The 24,154-nt window shown below is 39.8% G+C and overlaps 1 protein-coding gene across 6 annotated transcripts in view; it reads left to right on the forward strand.

The window, feature by feature from the left end:
• Positions 1–7,216: 7,216 nt before the first annotated feature.
• Positions 7,217–24,154, forward strand: part of LOC124545986 (sodium/bile acid cotransporter 7-like) — a 28,804-nt gene continuing 11,866 nt past the window's right edge. For 2 of the 6 annotated variants that reach the window (XR_006967648.1, XR_006967649.1), the window contains exons 1-5: positions 7,217–7,350; positions 7,450–7,669; positions 7,743–8,215; positions 14,322–14,447; positions 21,555–21,828. Coding sequence is in view for 4 of the 6 variants with exons in the window: in XM_047124952.1 (XP_046980908.1) it covers positions 7,245–7,350; positions 7,450–7,669; positions 7,743–8,215; positions 14,322–14,447; positions 21,555–21,712 (1,083 nt within the window). In the remaining 2 variants the exon portion in view is untranslated. Of the gene's footprint in view, positions 7,351–7,449; positions 7,670–7,742; positions 8,216–14,321; positions 14,448–14,936; positions 15,025–21,554; positions 21,942–24,154 lie in introns of those variants that run through there. The other 4 variants (XM_047124953.1, XM_047124954.1, XM_047124952.1 and 1 more) reach the window with 4 other exon arrangements.

Raw genomic sequence — 24,154 nt, forward strand, 5'->3', positions numbered from 1 at the left:
GAGCAACTTCTTTTAAATTCAATATTTGAATTGATACCGTTCTTGTAACATATAAAATATGCAGCTCATGAGATAAATTCCGGGGTTATTTTTTTGTGATGATATCATGATATTGGGCATCTGCATGATAACAACTGAACCAACTTGATTTTGGTAAAAGGTTAAATTTTGAAAGAGGTCATTAAAATACTAAATATAGAATTCAAAATGAAATAAGTGAAATATTTCACGAGATTATAAACTTCTATACTGAATATCGCATTATACATAAGTTTCTGGATATTATAAGTGGCAAATACACTCCTGGAAATTGAAATAAGAACACCGTGAATTCATTGTCCCAGGAAGGGGAAACTTTATTGACACATTCCTGGGCTCAGATACATCACATGATCACACTGACAGAACCACAGGCACATAGACACAGGCAACAGAGCATGCACAATGTCGGCACTAGTACAGTGTATATCCACCTTTCGCAGCAATGCAGGCTGCTATTCTCCCATGGAGACGATCGTAGAGATGCTGGATGTAGTCCTGCGGAACGGCTTGCCATGCCATTTCCACCTGGCGCCTCAGTTGGACCAGCGTTCGTGCTGGACGTGCAGACCGCGTGAGACGACGCTTCATCTAGTCCCAAACATGCTCAATGGGGGACAGATCCGGAGATCTTGCTGGCCAGGGTAGTTGGCTTACACCTTCTAGAGCACGTTGGGTGGCACGGGATACATGCGGACGTGCATTGTCCTGTTGGAACAGCAAGTTCCCTTGCCGGTCTAGGAATGGTAGAACGATGGGTTCGATGACGGTTTGGATGTACCGTGCACTATTCAGTGTCCCCTCGACGATCACCAGTGGTGTACGGCCAGTGTAGGAGATCGCTCCCCACACCACGATGCCGGGTGTTGGCCCTGTGTGCCTCGGTCGTATGCAGTCCTGATTGTGGCGCTCACCTGCAAGGCGCCAAACACGCATATGACCATCATTGGCACCAAGGCAGAAGCGACTCTCATCGCTGAAGACGACATGTCTCCATTCGTCCCTCCATTCATGCCTGTCGTGACACCACTGGAGGCGGGCTGCGCGATGTTGGGGCGTGAGCGGAAGACGGCCTAACGGTGTGCGGGACCGTAGCCCAGCTTCATGGAGACGGTTGCGAATGGTCCTCGCCGATGCCCCAGGAGCAACAGTGTCCCTAATTTGCTGGGAAGTGGCGGTGCGGTCCCCTACGGCACTGCGTAGGATCCTACGGTCTTGGCGTGCATCCGTGCGTCGCTGCGGTCCGGTCCCAGGTCGACGGGGACGTGCACCTTCCGCCGACCACTGGCGACAACATCGATGTACTGTGGAGACCTCACGCCCCACGTGTTGAGCAATTCGGCGGTACGTCCACCCGGCCTCCCGCATGCCCACTATACGCCCTCGCTCAAAGTCCGTCAACTGCACATACGGTTCACGTCCACGCTGTCGCGGCATGCTACCAGTGTTAAAGACTGCAATGGAGCTCCGTATGCCACGGCAAACTGGCTGACACTGACGGCGGCGGTGCACAAATGCTGTGCAGCTAGCGCCATTCAACGGCCAACACCGCGGTTCCTGGTGTGTCCGCTGTGCCGTGCGTGTGATCATTGCTTGTACAGCCCTCTCGCAGTGTCCGGAGCAAGTATGGTGGGTCTGACACACCGGTGTCAATGTGTCCTTTTTTCCATTTCCAGGAGTGTACTTGCTGTATGTAGTTATATACATTGTTTATTCCATTGAGCAAGCAGTTGTGTATATTCAAACATGATTAAACTGAATATTTGACCTGGAAAATTATATGTCATATCAGTTCTCTGAAAAATATACCTTTCTGTATGATAGGTGATAAAAGACCTGTTTAAAACCTTCAGATTCTTAAAAAATATTAACAATGTGATTACAGGAATTAACAGCAAAGAGCTGGCCATAATAACAACCTTTGTACTGGTACAAGTGAAGCTCATGAGTCACACCTCGACAGCTAAGTCAGTAAGAGCACTGCCACAAAAAGAAGTTTCTGGGTTCAGATCTTGGGCCACTGCATAATTTTAATCTGTTGGGAAGTTCCAAAACAGCGCATGTTCTGTAACAAAATGACCAATTCACGCTAAAAACACTCCAGCCTCTTCACTGAGACTGTGAGTAAGCCACTTATTCCACAACTTCAGCTCTTCATGGTCTGTTGGTCCAGCTAGGGTATGCAGGACAGCTTCTGTGAAGTATGGAAAGTAGGAGAAAGGTGCTGGTGGATTCAAGCAGTAAAGTTGTGAGTTGCCCATGGTATCTGTCAGAAAGAGAATTACTTGCAGACACCAAGGTTCTAAGTATCAGTCTTAGTACAGCATAAAGTTGTAATACAATTGATAGTTTCAAAATAGCACCTATTCTGCTGCAGATTGAAAGATTTGTTTTAAGAGCACCTTCTTTATAAATGTGCATCAATCAATTCAGTACATTCTGGTCAAAAAATCTGAGAATAATGTACATACTTTTTCTTTGTCACTTTGCTTCATGGTCACCTCAGTCAGTAGAAGTATGAATACTTTGTGTTGAAAGTGGTTTTTCTTTGGTCACTATGAACCTATTCAGTAAAACAGCACTGTGGCTGTATTGCAAAGTAGTTGAAAAGTAATAATTTTAGTACTATGTATTATATATTGATCTGGATCTCATTGTTGAACTTACCTACTATTAATTTGTGCTATTCAAATTATTATTGATATGCGGTGTGATGTGATGTTGTTTTAATTTTTTTGTTCAATTTGATGCACAGTATCTGAAAGGCTATTCCTCAAACTGAATTTTACAGCATTAGAATTTGGGCAAATAACTCTTCCAAATACATTTAGATATTTTTGCGTCAGTCTTACTTCAGGATATGAGTCATGCAAAACCTTTGCATATACTTCTCCTGAAAATTAACCTCAGAATCTACAAGAATATGCTCACCTTTCAGAGTAAAGACATTACGTAATGATGCATGGGGAGTAGACCACACATAGTGCAAGGCACAGTACTGTTGTTAGATAACAGTCTGCAACTGTTGTATTGTAATTTGAAGAGAAAGGAAATTTTTCGTAAATACACTCATGCTCATAAATTAATGATAATTGCAGAATGTGGTGCCACACAACGTGGCACTACACAAAACTGGCGCTAATAGCATAGGCACATAGGGAACACACACAACACAGATCTGTAAGTCCATGGTATTGGTGATAAGTTGAGAAAACAGTCCCAAAACACATGTGCTACAAAACGCCACTGTTTCCTGCGCATGTACCCCGATATCAATATGGGATATGATCACCATGCACACGTATACAGGTCGCACAACAGGCTGGCATACTCTGGATCAGGTGGTCGAGCAGCTGCTGGGGTATAGCCTCCCATTCTTGCACCAGTGCCTGTCGAGCTCCTGAAGTGTCATAGGGGGTTTGAAGATGTGCAGCAATACGTCGACTGAGAACATCCCAGATGTACTCGATGGGGTTTAGATCTGGAGAACAGGCAGGCCACTCCATTCGCCTGATATCTTTTGTTTCAAGGTACTCCTCCATGATGGCAGCTCGGTGGGGCCGTGCGTTATCATCCATAAGGAGGTAGGTGGTACCCATTGCACCCCTGAAAAGGCGGACATACTGGTGCAAAATGACGTCCTGATACACCTGTTACAGTTCCTCTGTCAAATACATGCAGGGGTGTACATGCACCAATCATAATCCCACCCTAAACCATCAAACCATGACCTCCAAACAGGTTCCTTTCAAGGACATTAAGGGGTTGGTATCTAGTTCCTGGTTCACACCAGATGAAAACCCAGCGAGAATCACTGTTCAGACTATACCTGGACTCGTCCGCAAACATAACCTGGGACCACAGTCCCAATTGCCATGTACTGTATTCTTGATACCAGCCTTTATGGGCTCTCCTGTGACCAGGGATCAGTGGAACGCACCTTGCAGGTCTCCGGGAAAATAAACCATGTCTGTTCAGTCGTCTGTAGGCTGTGTGTCTGGAGACAACTGTTCCAGAGGCAGCAGTAAGGTCCCAAGCAAGGCTACCTGCAGTACTATGTGGCCGTCTGCAGGCACTGATAGTGAGATATCGGTCTTCTTGTGGTTTTGTACAGTGTGGACATCCCATACTGTAGCGCCTGGACACGTTTCCAGTCTGATGGGATCGTTGCCATAATCTCTGTGGCACACGGACAGCCCCTGGTACGACCTGCTGTGTTTGACCAGCTTCCAGACGCCCTAGTATTGTACCCCTCATAATGTCATCAATATGTGTTCTTTGAGCCATTTTCAACACACAGCCGCCATTAGCACGTCTGAAAAAGTCTGCACACTTACTCATTGCACCGTACTCTGACATGCACCAACAACCTCTGCATATGTGCACTGCTGTCAGCGCCACCGAGCGACAACCGCAGGACAAATGCACCGCATGGTCATACCCCAAGGTGATTTAAACTCGCATACCGCCCACCAGAGCATTGTTTCACCATGTATCAGCATTATCCTTAATTTATGAGCATGAGTGTAGTAATCTAAAGTGAAGGTTTTAAGTTGTCACAACACTTTGCAGTGTTAATGATAAGACCATTCCCGTTTCGATTATACAAAACATTTATGCGTTCATAACTTGTGTGTGTCATTTCAGCTTTCCATGCTTGGTATGAACTACAAGTATAAGTCCTGTTTAACTGGAGCCCATTCTGCATTATTTTCTTCACGTCATTTCTTTTGTTGCAGTCTTTTGCAGGATGAAGACACACCACTTAACTAATAATTTGTATAGTCCTACACAAAAGTAAAAATTACAGGCATTCAAATCGAATTAAGATTATCTGTTTCGAAATCTTAAATTCAAGTATGATGCTATCTTACAATTCTTACAGCTGCAATTATCTAAGGATAAGCCTATTAACTCCACTTTTATTAACTACTCAGTAATGAGCTGTACAGGATACTACTTCAAATTATCTCAATAAAAACTTGATGTAATAATACAATAACATTTTTAATTTATATTACATAAATACTGCACTTGATTTAAATTTTGGTATATTTTTCGTTAGTTTATAGTGTGAGCACTGAAGAATCACCAGTATGAGTGGTCACTGGACTCACATGGGATGTTAAGGCTCATTCATACTTGATGGATAGAAACAGAAAATCACGTCAAAATATTCCACAAAGCATTACAAATGGCGAAATCCCCACAGGTCGTCAATTGGACGGAATGGTACGAAACAGGACTTTTCCATGATGGTTTCTCAGGAAGGAAATGTCGTCATTGGCGTTAATGCAGAAAACTAAGTCGTTGTCTGCTGACTTCGGAAGTTTACCTTTTTTGCCTTGCTCACGCAAGTTATAGTTATTACCAAACTTTGTGAGAAATTGCGATTGTTGAGATATAATTCCTCAGAAAACGATAAATGATCTAGATTTTACAATATCTGAACAGAACTGACAACTACACTGTGTGTAAATAAAAACACAAAATTATGAAGCAATTTTTTGTAAATAACTTTTTATTAGGTCAAAAGGCCAGCTTTATTGAAGGAGAAAAATGTGTTTGGCAAAAGAAAGTAATGAATCAGGTAAGCAGACTTTACATATTCCCCTATAAATGCTGTACTGTTTCATGTACTCTTAAATCTATTTTTTGCTAGTAAATAAATGCTGATATTTTTGTAACTTTATTTCCCTTTTCAGCAATTTAGCATATAAAATTGGCCCACAACGTCTGTTATGAAGTTTGCTTTGGCCATTAATTAACTTTGTAGTTGCTAGTTCCTTAATTACGACGATATATTCCAACGTTTTACGTCACAGATAGCATCTCATAACCTCACTTTCGCCTTGGGGTATTGGGCTAAATGAATTGACTTCATTTAGATGTTCCATCCAGTGTCAACGTCACCTGAGAGTTCCCTCCGTTCTGTTATGTCTAGTGTGGATTGGCATCCCACGACTGAATGTTACCTATGGTGTGCGTTGTTCTGTTAGTATTCTCATTGCTAATATGTCTGCCTTTGCAAAAACAGACATAATGTCTGATAGGAAAGCCACAATCAATGATTTTACAATGTAACTTTTAATCTGTCTTGATTGCAAAATGTTTATTCATATGACCGGTTTCGGTTCCTCTACAATCATCTTCAGATCTGTAACGATAATGGTACTAATTTACCATTTCAAGAATGCAAGCCTCTTTCACTCAACCTAATGAACATAAAATGTACCAGCATGTACCAAATATTTCGGTTACAGGAGTAACCCGTCCAAATACAGCAACTTTCACATGCTGCATCACATAAAATTGGTTGGTAGAATGCACATCATTTATATTAATTATAACACTATTACCGACAGGTGGCGTCTGGTACATTTGTTACATTGTATATGCACATTCTGTATTCAGTAGATTTTTGTAATCAACTTTTATCTCTAAAAATACTTAATTAAAATCTGAGGATGTCAGGGTTAAAACCTGTACTTATCAAAATTAAAGAACACAATAAAATTATCATTTTTATACGATCTAAAAACAAAAAGCGATTTATATATCTTGATTTCCTCCATGTTCTGCTTTAATTAAGTATTTTTAGAGATAAAAGTTAATTACAACAAAAATCTACTTAATACTGTATGTGCATATGTAATGTAACAAATGCAATAGACGCCACCTGTCGGTAATAGTGTTATAATTAATGTAAATGGCGTGCATTCTGCCAACCAATTTTATGTGACGCAGAATGTGGAAGTTGCTGTATTTGGATGGGTTACTCCTGTAACCGAAATATCAGGTATGTTGTGGTACATTTGATGTTGATTAGATAGGGTGAAAACGGCTTGCATTCGTGAAATGGTAAATTAGTATCATTATCGTTACAGATCTGAAGATGGTTCTAGAGGAACCGAAACCGGTCATATGAATAAACATTTTGCAATCAAGACGGAATAAAAGCTTCAATGTCTACCTTTGCTTCTCTAACTGTACTGTCTGGCGACGTTGCGACTTAAATAACACCGTCGTTGCGGACGGGTGACAATAAAAAGAAACCGAATTCCCGCTTTATTTGCGGAAACTATGTGGAATCATCGCCAGTCGTATGTACAGCTCGCTTAATATCGATATCACATCGATACTTCATACGTCCTTGACCGAAGCTCGTTATGTGCATCGTTGATGTGTTTATATTTACTTACTGTATGGTGATGGCAAGAAGCAGAAAAATTTTGAAATACTGGTTTCTTATCGCTGTTTTAGTAGTTATTTTCATTGCTGAAATCGTACCCCATTTAACTGCTGACGGCGGTTGGTTAATATTTCTATTAGCTAACATGCTGTGTTCTTGAGACTGCCAGAAATTATAGTGCTGTTTGTTCGTTATTATTATGTTTTTTTTTTTTTAAGGTTTACCGTGGCCCGACACCAGCGCGAAGTATGGAACAGTACCAATCGTATTTCTTTTAAGTGGCTTAACTCTTCCAACCGATAATCTGTTGACTGCTGCCAAACAGTATGATTTACATTTCGTCACCCAGTGTTTTTCACTTTTATTTACTCCACTCTTCGTCAAACTTTTGACTGTTGTTCTTGCGCCAACTGGTGTGGATGATTGGATTATGAAAGGGTACTTCGCATTTGTATTTCCAGTAATGGAGTATACAGAGGCCGCTCGAGGCAGCTTAATGTTTCCAGTGAAGTTTTATCATTTCTAGCAGTATGCCTGTCTCATCGTCATCCGTCGTGGCTACTATTTGTGCAGACGGCAACGAGGCAGCTGCAATAGTAAACTGTATTGTAGGTGCACTTCTTGGAATGATAACGACGCCACTTATATTGTTGATACTGGTATGTTTTCTTCGGTGGGCATTCGTACCTTCTTTTTGTATAACAGTGGTTTGTGTTATTCTTATTTTATTGTTACAGATAAGATCAGCAGCAGTGGTTTCACCTGTCAAATCACTGCATGACCTAATTCTCACTGTGGGCACACCACTGCTTGTTGGGCAAATTGTTCGCAAAGTAACTGGAATGAGACTGCAACACAGTATTGCATTGAAGATTAGACAGTTGGCGTTACTGATGACTGTGTTTATAACCTTTTGTGACATATTTATGTCACATCTAGATGTAGAATTACAGCCCATTAATGTACTAGTTTCAGTTTTCTCAGGTAAGCCGCATTGCACAAAAGGTGTAAACCTAAGGCTAAAGTTATGTTTTAGATGCCCCCACCCCCTCCACGCCGATTCTGATTGAGCACAACTGAGTTCTAGGTTACGTTGGAAGGTGACAGTTTGGTTTTGAGTTGGCTAAGCCAGTGAACGCGAAGGCAGATCTGGTTTTGGTAACAAATTGACCAGTAGCCAAGCCTAATGTTCATGTCCGTGCTGTGTTGAAAAAAATTAAAACGGGGTTCCAGTATGTAATTTTTACCCGCACCTGGAGTTCCCACTTATCGTGAACAGTTGCCTTATCACTTAGGCTATCCGAGCATGCTCCCCAGACCAATAAAATCTTCCATATGTCATGCTGTCTACATTCTTGAGTCATAATCTTTGGGATTACGGAAGTGTCTGATTCCACCAGTCTGCTTTGACCCTGACTTCATCACTATAGCAGAAACAGTAATTTTAAGTGTCTTGAGGGTCTTAGGGTGAGGACAAGCGAAATATAGTAGTAAAAAAACACGATCCTAAAAAAAAAATTTTTTTTCAACATTCTGCTACACCAACATAATCTGCAGGAATCGGACACTTCCCTTGACTTATATAGGTCAACCACAGGTGACAATAGCAAAACACCAACACCGACAACTACGGAAATGGTAATCAGGCATTTCTGGTGACCTATATAGGTCAACCACGACTACTGACACCAAAACACCTACAACTACGAAAAATAAAACCAAAACCATAACCTCAAAAATCCACAAACCAAACATCCCTATATAAATTAAAACACATTCGGTACACCATAAATACACAAAACACCACAACAACTCACACAGGCAGAAATTGAACATCTTCCCACGCTAGAAACAAAAAACCAATAACACCAAACAAAAATGCCAAACACATAAACAAAAAAAATTGATAACTCATTGAAAAAACTTCCAAACCTTCTGTTCGGAATTACAAGCACTGCCAACAACTTCACAAATCTAGCACCAAGGCTGAAGTGAACCAAATACAGCACATTATACTCAGCACACACACACACACACACACACACACACACACACCACCACCACCACCACCAGAGGGCACCATGAAACACAACAAGACACATCTACAAACACAACCAACTCACAAACACCGTGCCTTAATGATGCCACACACCACAACACCCTTACGTCATGGGTCAAAGCAGACAGGTGGAATCACACCCATCCATTGACCCTAGTCTTTTGTTGGTGTTAAAGGTGGAGTGTGACCACACCAGAATCGACTGACGACTGATATGCAAACTGCTTAACCATAGAACACTAAAGGGGGGGGGGGGGTGTAACTACGTTGTTACCAAACTGACGTAAATTTTACTGTTTCATATTTTGTTCAATGGATGTCATAATCTATAGTTCATGCACTAGTTAATTACAATTATAAGGTCTCCAATGGTATGCTACATACAAAATTTCCTGTTTACACACACTATGACAATACCAAATTGGTCCTTAAAGTTGAGCTATATAGCTCAACTGGTATTGTTGATACCAGTTATGGGTAAGTGGCATAACGTCAAATATCTTATACCTGGCAGTGAGCCATATGACTTTTTTTTAAGGCCAAATATTGAAGCAAATCTATAATATTCTTAAAGCACTTTCAGTCTTAGGATTCCAGCACCAAATGGGAAAAAATATTGAGGGATTCTTCTAATTTAGTCAAAGCTATGTCCTGTATGTAGGTTACATGTTTTAAATAGATGAAGTAGACAGAAGAGGTAGTCTGGCCCTAAAATCTTATCGATTCTCTTAGTTTATTTAAAAATTTAGATATACAAGAAAGTTTTGTACATGTAATGGACAAGTTTTGACTTTTGTAGAAGTATTCCTGCCCTTCTTCATTCTCTACAGTAATAAGTCGACTCCACTCAAACAATAGTTTTTTCATATACTTCCTGCTTACACTGTAACATCCTTACATTATGAGTCAGGCTCCCCAATATTTGGCTAATTATACATTACGTTGAACCATCGAAGGCCCTTGTGAATATGAAGATTCTGAGAGCAATGTCAGAATATATACGTTTTATATTTCTCCCCATCCAAACACAGTCATTTATGGTGAAGTCCATTTAAAATAAAAGTAAACTGCAACAAAATAGAAAGCCACTTTCGACTCTGCCTAACTTAAGGTGTGAGTAGCAAATCCAGTTTCATTATTTAGAACTATGAGGAAGTTACTGAAGGTTCATTGCTGAAAAACATGGGAAAATTTTTGCTTAATTTGTTGCCCAAGACTGACAAGATGTATGGTTTGTAGAGGCTGTAATAGGCGAGTTTCCTCCACTTTGTTGGGGGGGGGGGGGGGGGGAGGCAGAACTACTTCTAATTACTTCACTGGTGATATGTTTACGGATAAACACGCATTTGTTACCACACATCTCCTTTAACCAATGGCATCACACAAAGCCACAAAAGAGTACACATTGACAGTAAAATATACAAAATGCAACATTGACATAAACAAAATTGAAAGGCCAATACCATATAAAAATTGTACAACGTATAACAGTGCAAAAAGCCAAAATGTGGGACCAGTACACACACAAAAATTCATGAAAACTAATGAAAGGCTGTTTCTTCAACATCAGTTGACTTTTGTAGTTCAACTGAAAAAACTGATACCAAAATAGTAAAACAGCACAAGCAAAATCAAAAGGCGAGACCAATACACACTACCAAAAATTGTGAAAATTAACAAAGGCAGTATCAACGTTATTAGTCGACCTGTCTGCAGTACCACAAAGCCAAAACTTGCTTATATGACTAATATAGAAAACCTAACCTCAGGTAAAACGAACTCCATGATACCTACCAATCACAGACCAACATTATCACCAGCAACTAACATCACAGTCCAAACTTTCTTAAAAAATACCATTAACACCAGTTTTGATAAACAAGAAAAACACTGTTACCCAAACCCTACAGTCATAAAGGAAGTCATGTGGTGATTTAGTACAGCATGGACTGTCCCATGGACATGGTCAGTCAACTTGTACTGTGAATAAAAAATGTTGCCAGGGCATAATGTCACTTATGATACTACACATGCACACTGCGTATGTAATAGTCAATCGAAGTGCTTCTACAATGACAAACTGTGCTACGCTACCTTTACTTCATTCAGGGTCTTTACTTACCTTATTGGTGATTGTGTTGATGACAACTCTTGCTTGTGAACTAGTTTCCAAAGTGAAAAGAGTCTCATTGCTATACCAAGTGACAATCAGTATGGAGTCTTGTACATTATTTGTATTTGGAAAAAGGCAATTTATACTACAAAAGCTGGTTAATGGATCTTCACGGTTTGGATCACAAATTCTCATTTCAGTGCGATAGATGTCAGACATCATATATGGATTCTCTAAGTGGAATATCATAGTACACCATGTGCCAGATAGAGAATTCCACCACAAGGAATTCAGGTTACTAGACCCTTTGCTCAAATAAGTGTTGCAAATAGCTCAGGCATTGTAACTCTCATTTAACAGGCTGAGGTACAAATAGAGCAATCTCAAAAATTAGAAAAATAGTATGCATCAAAAAGTTTGTCATTTGTGGGCATTTCAAATAATAGTACAGTGTGAAGGCAATGATCATTTTCAGCCAGCTATAAGCTCCTACCAAGCAAACATTACTACCATCTTGGCAGCAAACTGGAACTTGCCATGTAGCAGGACACATCATAGGCAGCCAGCAGTTTGTGCACTTAATGTTTTTTCTTTCAGATGACCAACATAAGAGATGTTTCCATAGTGCAAACCACCAGTGTTGTGCCAAAGGAGGCCATTTAGCAGCTGTATGCAGTAGCAACCAAGCATAGTATTTCTCAGAAGATTCAGATAGTCAAATTGACATTAACACACTGGAAACTATTTTGTTATCCAGATTCTGATAAACCATTTATAATATCAGCAACTAGTGTCTTTCTGCTACACACTGGTGCTACAGTGACTCCTGTCAGCTTTGAAACTTATCACCAAACCACCTCCATGCCATTATCCTGAGCTAACCATCATTTTGTGTTGTTGAAACTGTCATTGTAGCCCTTTATGTGAACCCAGAGGGGGAGGGGAAATTAAGTATCTGGCAGCATTATAAATACTACAGCACCATAAATATATATGCAGGGGCGAGGGGGGGGGGGGCTGGGGAGGGGCAGTCACTTGCCCAAGAGGTTGCATCTTGCCAACAGCGAATGAGATGAACATTTTGTAAGCCACAAGGGGATGGGCAGTCACGTCTTACCACAGGTAAGACATCTCACCACAGAATTATTCGTTGCTTATGGTATTTTTCCTGCTTGTGTCTGTCTGCTAGAGCTATTGGACTGTTTCTGTGGTGCAAAACTTAGTGACATTACTTGAACTTTGCAGATGATTTTGCCTTGAATTATTGGTGACTGTGCTGTGGACAGTTCTTTAATACAAACTGGTTTTCAAAGTAAATAAACTTTCATTCATGCACCAAGTGACAGTCATTGGTCAGTGTAGCAAATTATTAGTATTCTGCACTAAAGTGTGACTGTGGGCTAGCATTGAAACAGGATACACTATACAGACTGAAAATAAAATAAAGTGGAATTAAATGGGACAGTTTATAAGCAAGAGATACAAAAATGTGTATGCAATACAAAACACTGTATGTCTACAGAAGGCATATTATCAATTCTCTGCAGATTTTAATGGCTACATCCCTGGAATTTCACACTGTACGCATTCCTTACGTATTATTATAACGTGGCAAAACTGAAACATTTCTGCACATTGTTTTACACTGCACCACCTGGCGGTAGCCTTTGTGGGTTTCTGTCAGCACTTTCAAGTGTGTGTGCATGTCTGTATGATGCATCCTTTAATTTTGGCTGAAGATGGAATACATATTCCTAGACCTGTACTGTGGTGCTAGAAACAAAATGATTCTGAAATCTATATCTATGAAGTTAGTAGTTTCAGTAGTTCATAATCAATACCAAGGGAGTATGTCATTTGAATGGTTCGTTTCAGTAGTTCATAATCAATACCAAGGGAGTACGTCATTTGAATGGTTCATGGATGCGACGTACACACCGCAGGCATCCAACTGCTCTCTGCGAACACCATGTTTCTTGTGTGTGACTAAATGGGCTAACTGTTACCGTTATTCCATATGACAAATTGCCTGTAAGGAAGTATTGGGTATGCTTTCTTGTTGATATCACCAATTTTGTGAAGTGGTCACCTGTATCAACAGCAGAAGTTTTTTTTTTTTTTTTTTTATTAAACACTGACAGTAACTTTTTGTGTGCATCAAGTTGTTTTATGTATCACTTCCTTCAGTAAGTGTTTGCAGACTACAATTAAGGCATTTCTTGAACTCTTATGTTCTTGAAAACAAACAAATAAATAAACTTATTTAATTGGATAGATAAAAAAAATCTACTCACCAAGCGGTGGCAGAACACACACATAAACTGTTGTGACTGGCAAGCTTTCGGAGCCAGTGGCTCCTTCTTCAGGCAGAAGGGTTGAAGGGGAAGGAAGAAGAGTGAAGAAAAAGGACTGGAGAGGTCTAGGAAAATGGGTAGATTTTGGGAAAGTCGCCCAGAACAACAGATCATGGGAGACTTACCGTACTTCTCATCCTGTACAGTAAGTCTCCCTTGACCTGCGGTTGTGGGCAACTTTCCCTAAATCTACCCCTTTTCCTAGATCTCTCCAGTCCTTATGCTTCATCATTCTTCCTCTTCCTTCACCTTCAACCCTGAAGAAGGAGCCACTGACTCTGCAAGCTTGGCAATCACAACAGTCTTTAATGTGTACGTTCTGCCGCCGCTTGGTGAGTAGATTTTTTTTTATCTATCCAATTAAATAATTTTATCAATAATTGATTGTTTTTGTTGTTATAAACAAATAAATAAAATGAATTGGTATAAGTCTTTTCTTCAGCCATGTGCGTATTATAATGCTCATATGGTATTTTGAAATTTATTTTGATGTATGTGCAAAATGTTGAAATTGAGATGTTTCCTACTAATAGAATACATTAAATTAGTTTCATGCTGTTGCAGTGGTAATTCTACAAATGACATTGCTACTTCTCATTTTTTGGACAACCAGATATCTGCCATCAAAGTTTTCACTACAGGACACAAAGGCAATTATGTTCTGTTCAACACACAAATCTCTCTCCCTTGGTGAGCCATTCTAGTTATGTTTAATTTGACGCATGAAGGCACTCCTAAAAATGTTTTTGTAAATATTACTCAATTTTTCTTTCTTTTTTTATATATTTTGCTCCAGGTATCTGCTTAAAAAAATGCAAAGGCTGACTGAAATATTTCAAGCATTGCTACGTCAAATTTCTGTTCACTCTAAAGAGTAATAGAGGGAAACAGTGTCTTGGAAGAAAGAAGCATTTGAGAAGGCCTTTCCCTTGACATTTTTTTTAATCTGTGAAATGAACATTAATTTCTTTGTATAGCCTTACTTTCAAGTACTCATGCATTTGTTTTCCAGAAAATCTAGATCTACTGTAATATTCATTTATGTGTTTCTGTCAGCCTTGACATGATTTCCATAACTGTGGCATGTGGAGACATCATATGTGTCATATCTCAATGTCAGACAGTTTTTTTATTTGATTTTCTTGTCGTTAATCCACATTTTTTTCTGTTATTACATAGGGCAAGCTTTAAATAAAGTACCAAAGTATTTTTGGTTTGGTGTTGATGAAGGGCAGTATATGCAATAAAGAAATAATGTCAGCTTATGGTAAGAGGCATGTTTGTGAGGGAGGTGTAAAAATTATTCAGATTCTGAATTGTGCATGGATGCATGGTTATGTTGCTCCAGACAAAGGTAACGTGAAGCTTCTGCAATTTACTTATTACAGGAGGTATTTACCTGAACAATATTTCATGCATTTTCAGTGTTCAACTTTATTGTTATGTACTATCAAGTATAGCACTGACTAATTTGTTCCTTAATTTCCTGTTGCATGAGATTTTTGAACTATTTCTAGAAATTGCTTTAGCACTGATATCAAATGTGTCACTGGCTATGTTTATTTGCTGTAATTGTGATGAAGTGTGAAACTTTCAGTTGTTGCTTATAACGCTGTGGAATGATTCATAGTTTTTCCTTCACAGGCTGTACAGTGTCATTTTACTGCAAATGTATTTTAGTGTAAGTTGTTTGATGTATAATGTTTCAAAAGGTGCCTTGATTTGCATTCATCCTTAAAACATGATGCATATGATCAAGTTAGCCACCTGAAGTACAGCAAAATCTGAATTTTATACAGCTTTAAACTGTTTTCGTGTATCATTGTCCTTTGATTGTGTTGTCAGAGGAAAATAAACATCGCTGATTATCAATTCTGAGAGATAAATAATTATGTAAATGTCTGATGCCTTCTGTAATGCTTGGATGTTGGTCACTGTCTGCAAAAGCTGAATATAAAGTGTACCTATAAATCTTATTTTGCAGTTGCTCTTGGTGACCAAGACAATGGATTTAGCATATTGTGTGTCACTGGACTTTAGCATATTGTGTGTCACAACTATGAGAAAATGCTTCATGGCCGGACAAAAGGAGGATACAAGTATATGCACTCAGGTGTTCCCAGGATCCTATAAATGACTTTTACTTTTGGCTTGTTAGTTCTATAAGTGCTAGCGAGACAGACTATCATTTTCTCTCTTATTACAGTAATGCATCTGCAGTATGAACCATCCCACACTCTGAGGAACTGCCAGTTCCAGTTTTTAATGGTTTTGCCTATCCACAGGATGAAGTGAACAAATTGTCTTCAGGCAAACAACTGAGTTATTGGCCTCAAGGCTGCAAGAGGAACTCCACAACTCTGCTAGGTTTCGTATTTTCTAAAATGGGAACAGATGTTTTAGATTTTCTTCTGAAGAAAATCACTTTATTTATTGCCATGAAAATAAAGGCATTAGCAAATTGGCAAGAGATTCTCAATAGTCCATATAAATTGTGATTGTTTCGTGACAGCTCCAAGCACATTCCTAAGTATGTTCCCTTGCTCAACAGGAAAATATACATTGAAGTGATGAATATAAAAGTAATGACTGATTTACTAGAACATTATAACCACGACTGCTAATGGTAACAAATCACAGAATCTACATCTGTACTCTGAAAGGCACCTTACGGCATGTGGTGAGTTTACTTTGTATACCACTGTGACTTCGCTCTTTTTCCTGACCCAGATGCGTATTGTTTGCAAGATGAAAGGTTGCTGGTAAGCTCCATGTGGGCTTGAATCTCTCTAATTTTATCTTGATCGCCCTTTTCATGAGATATACATAGGAGGAAACAATATATTGGGTGACTTCTAGAAACATACACTCTCAGAACTTTAACAGTAGGCCATACCACAATGCAGAATGCCTCTCTTGCAGCACTTGTCACTGGGGTTGGCTGAGCATCTCTGTAACACTTTCACTCTTACTAAATAAATTTATAATGACATGTACTGCTCTTCTTTGAATCTTCTGTATTATCAGTCTTGTCTGGTATGGATCCCATACTGACAAACAGTATTCAAGTATTGGTTGAACTAGTGTTTTATAAGCTACTTACTTTATTGATGGTCTGTATTTCCTGAGGATTCTTCCAGTGAATCTCAGCCCGGCATCTGCTTTACTTGCAGTTAATTTTGTGTGGTTGTTCCACTTCAGATCACTCCCTATGCATAAAGCTTCCATCAATTGTTATGCAGTTTTGTAATCATACAATAAAGGGTCTTCCTGTGTATATATTCACAGTATGTTACATTTGTTCACGTTCAGGGCCAATTGCCACTCCCTGCACCAAGTGTTGATCGTCTGCAGGTTGTCCTGCATATGCTACAACTTTCGAGGTTTATGTCTTCTCTGTATACAACAGCATCATCTGCAAACTGACATTATCTGCTATGTCATGTATACATATTGTGAAAAGTAATGGTCTTATGCCTTCCAGAAGTCAAGGAACAAGCAATCTACCTGTGCGACTCTGCCTGTATCTAGTGGTTTGTAAGTCTCATGGATGAACAGAGTGAATAGTTGAGCTGCTAATTAAATCTTTGGCTGACACATAAACGATACTGATAATGTTTTAGCTTTTGGATGAATCCTCCTTTATAGATATAACAATACCAGAATAGGAAAGTTGCCACTCACCATATAGCGGAGTTACGATAGGCACAACAAAAAGATTCACACAATTATAGCTTTCGGCCATTAAGGCCTTCGTCAGCAGTAGACACACATACACACACACGCACAAGCACACACTCACGCAAACACAACTTGCACACATGTCTGCAGTCTCAGAGAACTGAAACCACACTGTGAGCAGCAGCACCAGTGCATGATGGGAGTGGGGAGTGGGTGGGGGTAAGGAGGAGACTGGGGCAGGGAGGGGGAGGGGTAGTATGGTGGAAGTGGTGCACAGTGAAGCATTGAAGTTTAGATGGAGGGCAGGAGAGAAATAAAAAGATAAAGAAATTAAAAGACTGAGTGTGGTGGTGAAATGATGGCTGTGTAGTGCTGGAATGGGAACAGGGAGGGAGCTGGATGGGTGAGGGCAGTGACTAACGAAGGTTGAGGCCAGGAGGGTTACGGGAATGTAGGATGTATTGCAGGGAAAGTTCCCACCTGTGCAATTCAGGAAAGCTGACGTTGGTGGGAAGGATCCATATGGCACAGGCTGTGAAGCAGTCATTGAGATGAGGGATATCATGTTTGGCAGTGTGTTCAGCAACAGGGTGGTCCACTTGTTTGTTGGCCACAGTTTGTTGGTGGCTATTCATGCGGACAGATAGCTTGTTCTTTGTCATGCCTACATAGAATGCAGCACAGTGGTTGCAGCTTAGCCTGTAAATCACATGACTGGTTTCACAGGTAGCCCTGTCTTTGATGGGATAGGTGATGTTAGTGGCCGGACTGGAGTAGGTGGTGGTAGGAGGATGTACGGGACAGGTCTTGCATCTAGGTTCATTGCAGGGGTATGAGCCATGAGGTAAGGGATTGGGAGCAGGGGTTGTGTAAGGATGGATGAGTATATTGTGTACGTTTGGTGGATGGCAGAATACCACAGTAGGAGGGGTGGGAAAGATATTGAGCAGGACATTTCTCATTTCAGGACATGACGAGAGGTAATCGAAACCCTGGCGGAGAATGTAATTCAGTTGCTCCAGTCCCAGATGGTACTGAGTTACGAGTGGAATGCTCGTCTGTGGCTGGACTGTCGGACTTTGAGAGGTGGTGGGAGGATAATTACAGTCAGTGAAGGCTTTCAGTGAGACCCTCAGTATATTTTGAGAGGGATTACTCGTCACTGCAGATGCGACGAGCAAGGGTGGCTAGGCTGTATGGAAAGGACTTCTTGGTATGGAATGGGTGGCAGCTGTCGAAGTGGAGGTATTGCTGGTGGTTAGTAGGTTTGATATGGATGGAGGTACTGATGTAGCCATCTCTGAGAGGGAGGTCAACATCTAGGAAGGTAGCTTTGCAAATGGGGGAGAAGTTGTTGAGGTTCTGGAGGAATGTGAATAAGGTGTCCTCACCTTCAATCCAGATAGCAAATATGTCATCAATAAATCTGAACCAGGTGAGGGGTTTAGGATTCTGTGTTTTTAGGAAGGATTCCTCTAGGTGGCCCATGAATAGATTAGCATAGGATGGTGCCATGTGGGTGCCCATAGCCGTACCGCAGATTTGTTTGTAGGTAATGCCTTCAAAGGAGAAATAATTGTGGGTGGGGATATAGTTGGTCATGGAGACTAGGAAGAAGGTTGTTGGTTTGGAATCCATAGGGCGTCTGGAAAGGCAGTGTTTGATAGAAGTAAGGTCATGGGCATTAGGAATGTTAGTGTACAGGGAGGTGGCATCAATAGTGACGAACAGGGCACCTGGTATAGGGCAGGAACTGTGGAGAGTCAGTCGAGTAAATGGTTGGTATCTTTTATATAGGAGGATAGGTTCCGGGTAATAGATTGAAGGTATTGGTCTACGAGAGCAGAGATTCTCTCAGTGGGGGCGCAGTAACCAGTTGGCAGCATTCTGTCTCGTGATGGGTAGTGGTCGTGATGTATCAGCTCACCAGCTTGTATTTTCTTCTCATAATATTCAGTAGGTTTATATTGGTATTCCACTCTTGACATAATTGTTTTCTATTGAGTACGTATATTGTGGAACTGCTTATACTTTTTAATAAAAGAAAAAAAATGTTGAGATGTTATACACTGGAGCGTTGAAGTTGAACTGTTGACCACAGTTCTGAAAAATTACCAAGGAAAGGCAACATTGAATGTTGCAACACAAACAAACTACAGCATAGAGAAAAATACCAACTTCAGATTGGAAATTAAAATACCAGAATTAGTTCAGAAATAGTCTTGCTTCAATGCAAAATGCTCTTTTTCCCATGATGATAACAGACAAGATAGCACACCCACCAAGTAGAAGAGAAGTCAGAGTGACACCAGCAGATATGAAGTCTGTTCAAAAAATTCCAAAACTTTGTCTACAAAATTTTTCTACAGTTATCTTTCACTTATTGTGTATGGCCTCCTACAAAATACTCTCTTCCACAACTGACACACTGCTCCCAACGCAGTTGTGGTATGCCTCTCGCTGGATCGCACAAAACGCCATCTGCGAACTTTCCTTTATCTCTTCTATTGTTGCAAATCTTCATCCTTTCAATGGTGTTTTCAACATTGGAAATTAAAAAACAGGTCTGCAGTTGCCAAGTGTGGAGAGTGCAGAGGAGGAGGAAGCAGCACAGTTATTTCGTTTTATGTTGCATTAGTTGCGCACCAACAGGGATGAATGTGCAGGTGCATTATTGTGATGCAAGAGCCATGAACTGTCTCGCCACATTTCAGGCTGTTTCCTTGCCACATTTTCTCGCAGGTGTCATAACACGTCCCGATAATACCATTGATTAACAGTTTGTCCCTGCGGCACGAATTCATGAAGGACTAATCCTTCAAAGTAAAATAAAACTGTTAGCATGGCTTTGACATTTGACCAGATCTGACAAGCTTTTTGGGTCTTGGAGAACCTTTCCCAACCCATTGTGAAGACTGAACCTTGGTCTCAACATCATAACATAGACCCACATTGAGCTGTGGGTGAAGTTGGCGGCAACACAATGCATTCCAAGATGCTGTGTCTCGATTTCGTGACATGATCCAGCTGAAGTATTATGTTCTTCTGCAATCTGCTGGACAGGCAGCCTTCGACTGACATGCACAATTTCATTCACATTCCTGACATGAGCATTGTCAGTAGATGTCAAAGGGTGTTCCGAATGAGGGTTATCTTTAACTTCCATCTGGTCATTTTTAAGCCATATGAACCTTTTGTAACATGAGTATGTTTTAAGCACTCATCACCATAGGCTTCCTGCATCATTTGTTGTGTCTCTGTAAAGGTTTTCTTGAGTTTCACACAAAATTTAATGCAGATGCATTGCTCCTCTCATTCTGCCATCTCGAAATTCACAAACAGTTACACATTAAACACAGGTTTGTGCAGGAATGCCAACTGGATTTTGCTCCATGTTCCAGAATTTTTGAACAGATCTCATATACCTATTAATGGAAACAATCTGTCTCAGCTTTTGGAACAGAAGTTGTTGAAGCAGTAGGCATTGGAAATGTAGAGGGAGAGCATATTTAGAACCTACACAAATAGTGACCATTTTCATGAGAGAAAGGACCTATCAAAAAAGTATATAGTAGCTGGGAGATGGCAAGGTTAGTATTCATCTAAACAGTACTCATTTAATATGAGGGAATAGAATGAAAGGTGTGATATTGTGGCAGTAGCCCAAGTGGAAAAGTGTCAGGTGAGTGAGAGAAGCTACTGTTTAGCGAAAGTGATGTACAATGGAACATTCAGATAAAAGAGAGAAGAGGCTGGATACACTAAAAAAAGCTAGTCATAGAGTTACAACCCAGTTTCAGATGAGCTGTTACTGAAGAAATAAACAGGTAAGTCACTGAACATAGTTTCACATCCCTCTCCAATGATTTTGATTTATGTTTTCTGTGGTTGCTTAAGGCAAATGCTGGAATGGTTCCTTTGAAAGAGCATGGCTGATTTCCTTTGCCATCCTTATCTATTCTGAGCCTGTGCTCTGGCTCTAATTGGCTTCACTGACCGGAAGTTAATTCCTAATCTTCCTTTCTAGTCATACAGTAAACCTTTTTAACAAAATACTTACTAGTTTTTCATAGTGTTATAAATGTAATAATTGTATATTGAAATGCTTCTTTACAGGAATTCCGATTCTAAGGACAATGTACTCTGGTTATGGGCACCTTTATAGTGCATCACTGCCATTGTTGCTGTACTATCCAAGTCAAATCATACTGGGAGAACTGCTTGGACAGCACATGAAAAATTGGGTGGATTGGGATTCTGGACATGATAAGTAACAAAATGAAGTCGCATGGTGCATCTGGATGAATATATTCAATGAAGATGCAAATTTACCTCCGTCATCACGCAGAAAGACCCAGGAGAAATGATTAACCATAAGAATGTTGTTTCAGTTGAGTAATTTTGAACTTTTTTCCCACATTACCTAATTAGTTGCTCATATTGGTCACTGTACAGAATTCAGAGAACTTAAAAAACATAATAAACTGCTTAATGTCCCAAGTACTTCATGGTAGATTAAAACTATATTCCAGACTTTAATTCAAATCTAGATCTCTGGTTTTTGTGGCTAGGGTTCTATAACCTGACCTATCTACACTCACGGTGAATCAGTACAGTACTTCTTTCGTAGTATTACAACCTAAGAGAGTTCAATGCTAGAACCATGGCCATGAAAACCAGACATTTAGTGATGAGTAGCCATTAAGTATACAGGTTTAAAACGGCATAAGGGTCCTTTACTTGCACATAGTCTTTCCACAATGAAAGGTTTGATATGGACATTATAAACTGCTTAAACAAGCACACTATCTATCTGAATTAGGATAAGTTGCTACCACCTCAGAAGGGAGTGCTGAACAGCAGTCAAGCCTATTTGAAAGTAGACTGCTGGCTACTTTTATCTGTGGGATAAAGTCCTACCAGATGAAGTCCTATGTCATCTCCAGGCACAGGTGCTCAGTGGGTTCTCAGTTCCCAGAAATTGTGTGTGTGTGTGTGTGTGTGTGTGTGTGTGTGTGTGATAGCAATCATTGTATTAGAACACTGATGTAGAACTTCATAGATTGAACAGTTTCCTGCCTGAGGAGTGAATGGTAAACAAGGAAGAAAGTACCACACACTCTGGAGGGGGAAATGAGTGGTAACACACTTTATTTTTAGGAAGCAGTGATTTGCAACTTCTAAATATTTTCAAAAAATCTCGATTTTCACAGTACTTTGCAATGAAGTGACACACACACCTACAGGGCAAATCTCGCTTTTTCAAAAGAAGGTAATAGTTGTGGTTAATTAGATGAGAAATGAAATTGGAATTATGGTTAGTTTCTTTGAGATAGGAAAATGCAAGTGTAATATACACTACTAACAAGGAAGTGAAAGTGGAAAGATCAGGTCGTAAGAGTATGTTGTGCATCTAAATTGTGAAACACTAGTAGTAAGTAATATATTTAGCCAAAATAATGATAAGTGGACACTGAGAGCAACAAATAAATCAAAATTTTCTTGCTGGGTTTGTATGATCCTCTTGATTTTTTTTTCCATTTTTAAGAATTAAATTTGGTTTTTTAAACTCTATCGTCTGAAAAATACAATGTATTTCTTCTTTCAGTTTACTCAAACATGTTCCTATTAACCTTAGGAGGGTGGCTTCTCAAACTTGGAAAAAAAAAATTCCTGAGAATTGCAGGTGTGATGAGGAAAATGGTGTCAAGAAGTTCCTGATAAATTAATAGCAAGCAGCAGATGGATGGGGGGGGGGGGGGGGGGTGAGCCTACCATAGTAATGAATTGTCTTTTTTCTCAGCTGACCTATATACCAGCCACAGGCAGTAGTTTAACAGTAGTTTTTAAACATCGATGATTTCTATTGAATAATATCCATATAATTATCACACTTTGAGATATTAAGTATTTTAAAATTTGTGATTTACAAAATTCAATTTCATGCTAGGTTAAAAATGTGGAATTCCCTGAGATTCCCGTGATTTTTGTAATTTCCTGAGAATACCAAGTTTTCCTGAAGAGCTGCCACCCATGTTATCTTCTGTGGGCTCTCAATTTATTTCTGTAAAAATATTATAAAGTGTTCATAGTTGTTTTTCTATTTTGGGTCTAATGTGATTTCTTGGTTGTGTTTCAAGTGTTCACTTAAAAGCAAATTAATGGTGAGCTAGCTCTGTTCAAGTTGGGTTGTTTTTATATATTTCTGGCTTGACAGCATGTCATCGGCAGAGTACCCCTTTTGAGATACTTACTTTCACCAATGTATACATGCATTCAGAGTGCTTTCTTTGCTGGCTGCAATTACATACACAGTTTGCACTGTTTCATCGATATTTCACTTCTGTGGAAAACTACAAATAGTCTTTCGTATCGATTGGTCCACAGCCACATGAATTTCTTGAGAGAAGTCATTTTCCAGCATACATTGTTTTACTTTGAAATAATCACTTTATTTCATTATTTAGCAATTAGTTACTTTCACCTCATTGGCTGCTACCAGGTAGCATTTACCTTAACTGCAATTGTGTAAGGAACAAGTTAGTCACTTATACACATCTTACCAAGAAGAATGTTCTCTCTCAGCTGCCTCATTTTGACTTTTGCTTTTTGATACTTGAGCCCAGTACTCCACAGAGTAATGCATCAAGGAGGCAAAATTAGCTAATCACTAAATAATGAAATAAAGTGATTATTTCAGAATAAAACAGCCTGCA

Source organism: Schistocerca americana, chromosome 8, assembly GCF_021461395.2.
Source record: "Schistocerca americana isolate TAMUIC-IGC-003095 chromosome 8, iqSchAmer2.1, whole genome shotgun sequence".
Taxonomy (NCBI): Eukaryota; Metazoa; Arthropoda; class Insecta; order Orthoptera; family Acrididae; genus Schistocerca; species Schistocerca americana.